Below are 10,347 nucleotides of genomic sequence, written 5' to 3'. Positions count from 1 at the left end.
GTTGAAGAGTAGAATGTAGCAAGGCCAGAACGATTGAGAAGTGTTGCAGTGTAGAATGTTGCAGGGCAGCATGTTGCAAGGCCGAATGTTTCAGAGCAGAATGTCGCAAGGCCGAATGTTTCAGAGCAGAATGTCGCAAGGCCATATGGTGTAGAGCAGAATGTCGCAAGGCCAGATGTTGCAGAGTAAAATGTTGCCAGGCCAGAATGTTGCAGAGCAGAAAGTTGCCAGGCCAGAATGTTGCAGAGCAGAAAGTTGCCAGGCCAGAATGTTGCAGAGCAGAAAGTTGCCAGGCCAGAATATTGCAGTGCAGAAAGTTGATGTTACAGAGCTGAATGTTGAAAGATGAGATGTTGCAGAGCAGCATGTTGCAAGGCCCAAGTGTTTCAGAGCAGAATATTGCAAGGCATAATGTTGCAGAGCAGAATGTCGCAAGGCGTGATGTTGCAAGGCGAGATGTTGCAGAGCAGAATGTCTCAAGGCAAGATGTTGCAAGGTAAAATGTTGCAGAGCAGAATTTTGCAATGCCTGATGTTGCAGAGCAGTGTTGCAGGACCAGAATGTGGAGAAGTGTTGCAAGGCAAGATGTTGCAGAGCAGAATGTTGCATGGCGAGATGGTGCAGAGCAAATGTTGCAGAGCAGACTGATGCAAGGTGAGATGTTGCAGAGTAGTATATCACAAGGCCAGATGTTGCAGTGCTTAATGTTGCAAGGCCAGAGTGTTGCAGAGCAATGTTGTAGAGTTGTAAGGCGAGATGTTGCAGAGCAGAATGTCGCAAGGCGAGATGTTGCAGAGCAGAATGTCGCAAGGCGAGATGTTGCAGAGCAGAATGTCGCAAGGCGAGATGTTGCAGAGCAGAGTGTCGCAAGGCCAGATGTTGCAGAGCAGAGTGTCGCAAGGCCAGATGTTGCAGAGCAGAGTGTCGCAAGGCCAGATGTTGCAGAGCAGAGTGTCGCAAGGCCAGATGTTGCAGAGCAGTGTCGCAAGGCCAGATGTTGCAGAGCAGAATGTCGCAAGGCCAGATGTTGCAGAGCAGAATGTCGCAAGGCCAGCTGTTGCAGAGCAGAATGTCGCAAGGCCAGCTGTTGCAGAGCAGAATGTCGCAAGGCCAGCTGTTGCAGAGCAGAATGTCTCAAGGCCAGCTGTTGCAGAGCAGAATGTCTCAAGGCCAGCTGTTGCAGAGCAGAATGTCACAAGGCCAGCTGTTGCAGAGCAGAATGTCGCAAGGCCAGATGTTGCAGAGCAGAATGTCGCAATGCCAGATGTTGCAGAGCAGAATGTCGCAATGCCTGATGTTGCAGAGCAGAATGTCGCCAGGCCAGATGTTGCAGAGCAGAATGTCGCCAGGCCAAAGGTTGCAGAGCAGAATGTCGCCAGGCCAAATGTTGCAGAGCAGAAAGTTGCAGAGCAGAATGTTGCAAGGCAAGATGTTGCAGAGCAGAATGTTGCAGAGCAGCATGTTGCAAGGTGAGATGTTGTAGAGCAGAAAGTTGCAATGCCCTATGTTGCAGAGCAGTGTTACAAAGGCAGAATGTGAAGTTTTGCAAGGTGAGATGTTACAAGCAGAATGCTGCATAGTGAGATGTTGCAGAGCAGAATGTTGATAGGCCAGATGTTGCAGAGCAGAATGTAGCAATGTAAGATGTTGCAAGGCCAAAATGTTACAGAGCAGAATGTTGGAAGGCCAGATGTTGCAGAGTAAAAATTTACCAGGCCAGAATGTTGCAAGGTGAGATGTTGCAGAGCAGCATGTTACAAGGCCAGAGTGTTGCAGAGCAGAATGTCGCAAGGCAAGATGTTGCAGAGCAGAATGTCGTAAGGAAATGTTGCAGAGCAGAATGTCGTAAGGCGAGATGTTGCAGAGCAGCATGTTGCAATGCCTTATGTTGCAGAGCAGCATGTTGCAATGCCTTATGTTGCAGAGCAGCATGTTGCAATGCCTTATGTTGCAGAGCAATGTTACAAGGCCAGAATGTGAAGTGTTGCAAGGCAAGAGGTTGCAGAGCAGAATGTTGCATGATATGTTGCAGAGCAGAATGTTACAAGGCGAGATGTAGCAAGGTGAGATGTCGCAAGTTGAGATGTTGCAGAGCAGAATGTCGCAAGTCGAGATGTTGCAGAGCAGAATGTCGCAAGTCGAGATGTTGCAGAGCAGAATGTCGCAAGTCGAGATGTTGCAGAGCAGAATGTCGCAAGTCGAGATGTTGCAGAGCAGAATGTCGCAAGTCGAGATGTTGCAAAGCAGAATGTAGAGATGTTGCGGAGCAGAATGTTGCAAGGCCAGATATTGCAGAGCCTAATGTTGGAAGCCCAGATGTTGTAGAGCCTAGTGTCGCAAGCCCAGATGTTGCAGAACAGAATGTCGCATGGCCAAATGTTGCAGGGCAGAATGTTGCAAGGTCAGTGTTGCATAGCAGAATTTTGCAAGTCATGATTTTGCAGAGCAGAATGTTTCAAGTCATGATGTGGCAGAGCAGAATGTTGCAAGTTATGATGTGGCAGAGCAGAAAGTCACAAGGCCAGATGTTGCAGAGCAGCATGTTGCAGAGCAGAATGTTGCAAGGCCAGAATGAAGTGTTGCAAGGTGAGATGTTGCAGAGAAGAATGTTGCAAGGCGAGATGTTGCAGTGCTGAATGTTACAAGGCCAGATGTTGCAGAACAGAATGTAGCAAGGTCAGATGTTGCAAGGCCAAAATGTTGCAGAGCAGAATGTTGCAAGGCCAGATGTTGCAGAGTAGAATGTAGCCAGGCCTGAATGTCGCAAGGGGAGATATTGCAGAGCAGCATCTGGCAAGGGCAGAGTTTCAGAGCAGAATGTCGCAAGGTGAGATGTTGCAGAGAAGTAGTGCAAGGCCAGTGTTGCAGAGCAGAATGTCGCAAGGCCAGATGTTGCAGAGCAGAATGTCGCAAGGCCAGATGTTGCAGAGCAGAATGTCGCAAGGCCAGATGTTGCAGAGCAGAATGTCGCAAGGCCAGATGTTGCAGAGCAGAATGTCACAAGGCCACATGTTCCAGAGCAGAATGTCGCAAGGCCAGAATGTTGCAGAGCAGGATGTTCAGGCCAAAGTTGCAGAGCAGCATGTTTCAAGGCGTGATGTTTCAGAGCAGAATGTCGCAAGTCGAGACGTTGCAGAGCAGAATGTCGCAAGTCGAGACGTTGCAGAGCAGAATGTCGCAAGTCGAGACGTTGCAGAGCAGAATGTCGCAAGTCGAGACGTTGCAGAGCAGAATGTCGCAAGTCGAGACGTTGCAGAGCAGAATGTCGCAAGTCGAGACGTTGCAGAGCAGAATGTCGCAAGTCGAGACGTTGCAGAGCAGAATGTCGCAAGTCGAGACGTTGCAGAGCAGAATGTCGCAAGTCGAGACGTTGCAGAGCAGAATGTCGCAAGTCGAGACGTTGCAGAGCAGAATGTTCAGGCCAAAGTTGCAAGGCGAGATGTTGCAGAGCAGAATGTAGCAGGGCAGCATGTTGCAAGGTGTGATGTTGCAGAGCAGAAAGTTACAAATGAAGAACGTTGCAGAGCAGAGTGTCGCAAGGCGAGACGTTGCAGAGCAGAGTGTCGCAAGGCGGGACGTTGCAGAGCAGAGTGTCGCAAGGCGGGACGTTGCAGAGCAGAGTGTCGCAAGGCGGGACGTTGCAGAGCAGAGTGTCGCAAGGCGGGACGTTGCAGAGCAGAGTGTCGCAAGGCGGGACGTTGCAGAGCAGAGTGTCGCAAGGCGGGACGTTGCAGAGCAGAGTGTCGCAAGGCGGGACGTTGCAGAGCAGAGTGTCGCAAGGCGGGACGTTGCAGAGCAGAGTGTCGCAAGGCGGGACGTTGCAGAGCAGAGTGTCGCAAGGCGGGACGTTGCAGAGCAGAGTGTCGCAAGGCGGGACGTTGCAGAGCAGAGTGTCGCAAGGCGGGACGTTGCAGAGCAGAGTGTCGCAAGGCGGGACGTTGCAGAGCAGAGTGTCGCAAGGCGGGACGTTGCAGAGCAGAGTGTCGCAAGGCGGGACGTTGCAGAGCAGAGTGTCGCAAGGCGGGACGTTGCAGAGCAGAGTGTCGCAAGGCGGGACGTTGCAGAGCAGAGTGTCGCAAGGCGGGACGTTGCAGAGCAGAGTGTCGCAAGGCGGGACGTTGCAGAGCAGAGTGTCGCAAGGCGGGACGTTGCAGAGCAGAGTGTCGCAAGGCGGGACGTTGCAGAGCAGAGTGTCGCAAGGCGGGACGTTGCAGAGCAGAGTGTCGCAAGGCGGGACGTTGCAGAGCAGAGTGTCGCAAGGCGGGACGTTGCAGAGCAGAGTGTCGCAAGGCGGGACGTTGCAGAGCAGAGTGTCGCAAGGCGGGACGTTGCAGAGCAGAGTGTCGCAAGGCGGGACGTTGCAGAGCAGAGTGTCGCAAGGCGGGACGTTGCAGAGCAGAGTGTCGCAAGGCGGGACGTTGCAGAGCAGAGTGTCGCAAGGCGGGACGTTGCAGAGCAGAGTGTCGCAAGGCGGGACGTTGCAGAGCAGAGTGTCGCAAGGCGGGACGTTGCAGAGCAGAGTGTCGCAAGGCGGGACGTTGCAGAGCAGAGTGTCGCAAGGCGGGACGTTGCAGAGCAGAGTGTCGCAAGGCGGGACGTTGCAGAGCAGAGTGTCGCAAGGCGGGACGTTGCAGAGCAGAGTGTCGCAAGGCGGGACGTTGCAGAGCAGAGTGTCGCAAGGCGGGACGTTGCAGAGCAGAGTGTCGCAAGGCGGGACGTTGCAGAGCAGAGTGTCGCAAGGCGGGACGTTGCAGAGCAGAGTGTCGCAAGGCGGGACGTTGCAGAGCAGAGTGTCGCAAGGCGGGACGTTGCAGAGCAGAGTGTCGCAAGGCGGGACGTTGCAGAGCAGAGTGTCGCAAGGCGGGACGTTGCAGAGCAGAGTGTCGCAAGGCGGGACGTTGCAGAGCAGAGTGTCGCAAGGCGGGACGTTGCAGAGCAGAGTGTCGCAAGGCGGGACGTTGCAGAGCAGAGTGTCGCAAGGCGGGACGTTGCAGAGCAGAGTGTCGCAAGGCGGGACGTTGCAGAGCAGAGTGTCGCAAGGCGGGACGTTGCAGAGCAGAGTGTCGCAAGGCGGGACGTTGCAGAGCAGAGTGTCGCAAGGCGGGACGTTGCAGAGCAGAGTGTCGCAAGGCGGGACGTTGCAGAGCAGAGTGTCGCAAGGCGGGACGTTGCAGAGCAGAGTGTCGCAAGGCGGGACGTTGCAGAGCAGAGTGTCGCAAGGCGGGACGTTGCAGAGCAGAGTGTCGCAAGGCGGGACGTTGCAGAGCAGAGTGTCGCAAGGCGGGACGTTGCAGAGCAGAGTGTCGCAAGGCGGGACGTTGCAGAGCAGAGTGTCGCAAGGCGGGACGTTGCAGAGCAGAGTGTCGCAAGGCGGGACGTTGCAGAGCAGAGTGTCGCAAGGCGGGACGTTGCAGAGCAGAGTGTCGCAAGGCGGGACGTTGCAGAGCAGAGTGTCGCAAGGCGGGACGTTGCAGAGCAGAGTGTCGCAAGGCGGGACGTTGCAGAGCAGAGTGTCGCAAGGCGGGACGTTGCAGAGCAGAGTGTCGCAAGGCGGGACGTTGCAGAGCAGAGTGTCGCAAGGCGGGACGTTGCAGAGCAGAGTGTCGCAAGGCGGGACGTTGCAGAGCAGAGTGTCGCAAGGCGGGACGTTGCAGAGCAGAGTGTCGCAAGGCGGGACGTTGCAGAGCAGAGTGTCGCAAGGCGGGACGTTGCAGAGCAGAGTGTCGCAAGGCGGGACGTTGCAGAGCAGAGTGTCGCAAGGCGGGACGTTGCAGAGCAGTGTCGCAAGGCGAGACGTTGCAGAGCAGAATGTTGCAAGGCCAGATGGTGCAGAGCACAAAGTTGCAAGGCCAGATGGTGCAGCGCACATCTTGCAGATCCATATTGCAAAGAAATGTTGAAATGGCAAAGATGTTGCAGAGCAGTGTAGCTCAGGCGAGATGTTGCAGTCATGTCCTACAGGGCAGATGTTGTATGACTATTGCAAAGATTTTGTAGTGCCCCTTATGTAAACGCGAGTGGCACCTTGAGGAGTGTTGATTAGTGAAGTTCTTACAACATCCCCCGAACTTGGGGTATATTGTTTGTTAAATCTGGGATTATTGCGAAGATGGGTGCATAATATCTCAGAGGTCATGTTGCTGGGGTGTTGGTGCAATTGGCGGTGTTGTAGAAGGAATTAGAGAGGGTATTCCGGGAGTGTAGAGTGGTAGCCATGCAGCAGATGTCCTGTTCTTCTCATACCAACTCTCCCCTACTGCTGTAAAGTACTCCATTTTTGGTTCGTTTCTAAGCACCTTCCATCTCTATTTCATTCTTCCAAGAAGGAGAAAGTGTTTGCCCTGAAATTAAGTTTTTCTGATCATTGTTAAAATTCACAAGAAATGCAATATAAGCTGTGTATTATGATTAAAACTTTCCTCAAGGGAGATTTTCTGAATGTCAAATTTCACAAGAAATATAATTATTTTATTGAAGCTGTGTATTTATGATTCTTTTAAAAATAAAGCTTTTTGTTTTATACAATGAAGTTTCCATTTCCTGACTGGAGTTTTTAACATTTTAAAAAAATAGTTTGTAAAATGTTTCTGTATCTGTTACAGTTCAGGTAAATAAATATTTATTGGAAAAGAAAAGTATACGAGAAACTCATATCCCATAGATTCACTATCGACAATATATATACACTAAAATTCCTGACTAGTAGAGTTATAAAGTACTAAACCTTTTATTTGCATGGGAAGATAATGCATGGGAAGATAAAGAGTCCCCATCTCTAGTGGTGGTTGTTGTGGTCTTGCTCGGTTGACGTTTTGAAAAGTAACAGGATGAACATCTCTTTTAGAAGAAACCATAATGAGTTTAATCTTCTAAACTTGGTGGCGATTTTGGATTAGATCGGAATCAGTTGCAAGTTAGTTTTCCCTACATGCAAGTTAGTTTTCCCTACATTCCCCCAGCTTGACAACTGCATAACTGAAATTTAAAAAGTTCTTTCACATCTATAAACTGATTATATTTAAGCCATGTTCTTACATTTTGAATTATCTAAAATTATATTAAGAAACCATTTAGTTCCCTTATACAACGGGTCATTTTTATAACCAACCACGTTTTATCCGACTGAATTTTTAACATGAAATGTTTCAAATTCTAATATATAATTGAATTTAGAGTAAACTGTGAGCACATTTACTTAAATCATTTCATCTACATCAGTTTCATTACTATATGTTTTTAAAAGAAAAATTAAGCTTAAGCTTAACATTAAAAGTTTCAAAATCCAACTATTATATCAATATAACCTGAATTGGATTTATTGCAAAAACTCGTCTCCCCAATCTATAAAAGTTCTTTAACGCAAAGTACATATTAAAAATTAAAGCATGTGTGAATTTGGGTAGTGAATTGCTGACAATTCCATTGCATTTTAAATACTCACTATGAAAAGGCACATGAAATATTTGCCGCATAGCGTAGAACCTTTATGGAATAAAGCATTTTGCTAACCCTAATTGTCAAACCTAACGCAACAAAGGGAAATCGGTGCAGACAAAAGAGAAAAAATTAATACGGCGAATTGATATTTGTTCCTTACATTCTATGGCTCCAGTGATTCAACTACACAAGTAAAGAAAGGTTTATATAATTTGGTCACAAGCTACTATATACAATTCTTAGAAAATTGTCTGGTTATATAAATCCACACAATAAGACCATCTGAATTAGCTGCATATTGATAAATTGGCGGCATACAAATTTTTACTACGTGGTGGAAATTTGCTTAATGGTACAAATTGTTATCTATGATTAACATATACATAGACAACCATGACGGCCCCAGATAACATATACTATTACATGGAATTCAAGAAACGTAACTCAAAGTCGTTAGTCAACAATTTAAAAGATGTTTCAGCTGATAAAAAATATGCTTCATTGTTCTAAATAAGAAAAATATGGACGAATATGGTTAAAACTGAATTTTGAAATAAAAATACGTAAAAAAGTACTTTTTAAGAAACAAAACGCTGTCAATTAAGGTCAAGTGCCCTAAACCTACAATAAGAATCTTAGGTTTTTTTTTTTTTGGGGGGGGGAGGTGGGTGGTGGTGGGGGTGACAAAAAATAGAAAAACTGACATCGTAAATGATACCATTAGCAACAAAATACTAAAACTGTGTGACCTTTAAATAAAGATAATGTGTAGATTCCTACGTCAAAGAAAGGAGAATGATTAAAAAATTAAAGAATATTGATCTTAGTTTTTAACACTGCCCTCCAACTCAAGGATTGATTTAATAATTATTAGGTATTATCCGGCACCGTCGTAATCTAACTCTAGGAAGCTTTCCTTCCTTCATTTTAAAAAGAAAATTTAATTGTAAAGAAATTAAAAGTTAAGAATTAATCTTTCATTTATTAGCAACCCTTGTATTCCACTAAGTAATTTTATTCCACAGCATTTCTCCTATAAATATTAATATCCTTCTTAATGCCTTAACGCTGCCTACACAATTGCATAAACATATCATCATCCAATTGCATGACGGCAAATATTTCAAATTACCCATACCAACCGGACGATTGTTTCAACTTTACCAAAGCTTGCGAAAAAATGTAAGCTGTCTTGGGAAATGGTATTAGTCTGAATGATCAACAAAATTATAATGGAGGAAAGTAAAGAATCTTGAGAGTCTATCACCTCCTTACATGAAATAAATACCTTAATCCATTCCTTAATCATTTTCAGAAAATATTTTAATTCATCTTTGGGTCATTGCTATTTCGGCAAAATGAAACTAAAAGAGAAAGTGATTAAGACTATTTTTCTCATTTCATTCAATATTTTAGCTTTTCAGCAGACATTTTACTAATTTGCTACCAAAATTTCCTATGAAAAAAATCATATTTTAACTAAAGCTAGTAATAATATTATGACCAGATAAAATGTTATTGATAAATTATAAACTGAAGCCACTTTCACCGAAATAGATCAAGGAATTTAAGACTATACAGGCCGGGGCCTTTGATGATATTCAGCGATCGTGTGCATCTGAGAAAACTTTGTAGTCCCACTATTAGGTAAAAGCTTGTGTGGTAGCAATAAGGAAAAAAGGGAAAGGTAAATAAGATTTAAAAGCAAGGATAGCTAAGGGATGAAGAACCCATACAAAGACAATCAAGAAATGCCTATAAATAACCCACGTGATGTGCCCCCTTGAAAATGGGTAAAACCCTAAATGAAAATACTCTTTTTTTTTATTATGGTTGCTAAGAATCTATCCTTTACCTGATAAAAAGCAATGAATAGCACCATTTCTTCCCTGAGTACTTCTATGAACAATGGTGAGAATGGTAAGAAAAGATTGTGCAATAGTGGAGATGATGGCTAGATTAATGTGGACTTCAGTTATACACAGGAGATAATGGTATGAAGCAACTCTAGGGATAGTGGCTAAGAGGTAGCAACCTAGATGCAGATTAAGCACAGAAGGGGAAGTGAATAACAGAATAACTGAAATTTAAATGTTATAAAGATGGGATTTAATACATCCTGCGTTATCAGAATATTCACATCACACAAGAATTTCCAGGAAGGTCGAAGAGTTCTAAATGGCAACGTAGGTACTTACACAAAGTTGATTTTGGTGATTTGTTTTTAGAAAGAAACCGTTTAAGAGACCCAGATATTAGTTGATAACACAAAAGATATCGTTCCTACTTGCGTCCTTCCTTGCATCTTGCTGTCCGATGTCCTAACTTTGAATTCGTAGTGCAACTCCTGTTACCCCTATGGCGTTAATGGTCTCCCAAACGCCAGTGCTGGACCACCTAATCCAAAGTCCTGAAAGTAATTAAAAAACATAAGATTTGAGGTAATTAGTACAGACCGCATTGAGAAACGGATGGCACCAAATGAGACATGACACTATAAAGATAATTTAAGACAATCTACACTATTGCAAGGTAAGAGACTAGACAATTGCAAGATAATGTGAGGATGTACACTGTTGCAAAGTGATGTGAGGATATACACTGTTGCAAGGTAATGCGAGACTCTACACTGTTGCAAGGTAATGCGAGACTCTACACTGTTGCAAGGTAATGCGAGACTCTACACTGTTGCAAGGTAATGCGAGACTCTACACTGTTGCAAGGTAATGCGAGACTCTACACTGTTGCAAGGTAATGCGAGACTCTACACTGTTGCAAGGTAATGCGAGACTCTACACTGTTGCAAGGTAATGCGAGACTCTACACTGTTGCAAGGTAATGCGAGACTCTACACTGTTGCAAGGTAATGCGAGACTCTACACTGTTGCAAGGTAATGCGAGACTACACTG

General features: G+C 46.0%; 1 protein-coding gene across 1 annotated transcript; it reads left to right on the top strand.

Moving 5' to 3' along the window:
- The first annotated feature begins 560 nt into the window (after positions 1 to 560).
- Positions 561 to 1,473, top strand: LOC137632450 (serum response factor-binding protein 1-like). The gene is made up of 2 exons (XM_068364381.1): positions 561 to 654; positions 1,064 to 1,473. The coding sequence occupies exons 1-2, from the start codon at positions 561 to 563 to the stop codon at positions 1,471 to 1,473; spliced, it is 504 nt and encodes a 167-aa protein (XP_068220482.1).
- Positions 1,474 to 10,347: the final 8,874 nt, after the last annotated feature.

This window comes from Palaemon carinicauda, chromosome 41 (assembly GCF_036898095.1).
Source record: "Palaemon carinicauda isolate YSFRI2023 chromosome 41, ASM3689809v2, whole genome shotgun sequence".
Taxonomy (NCBI): Eukaryota; Metazoa; Arthropoda; class Malacostraca; order Decapoda; family Palaemonidae; genus Palaemon; species Palaemon carinicauda.
The sequence above is the reverse complement of the archived record's forward strand: the minus strand, read 5'-3'. Positions and strand labels throughout refer to the sequence as shown.

Bases quoted from the DNA above. Each gene is read 5' to 3' on its own strand.
- LOC137632450 (XM_068364381.1), top strand. From the start codon at position 561: ATGTGGAGAAGTGTTGCAAGGCAAGATGTTGCAGAGCAGAATGTTGCA. The intron at 655-1,063 runs GTGAGATGTTGC...CAGCTGTTGCAG, and splicing joins GCAGAGCAGACTGATGCAAG to AGCAGAATGTCGCAAGGCCA.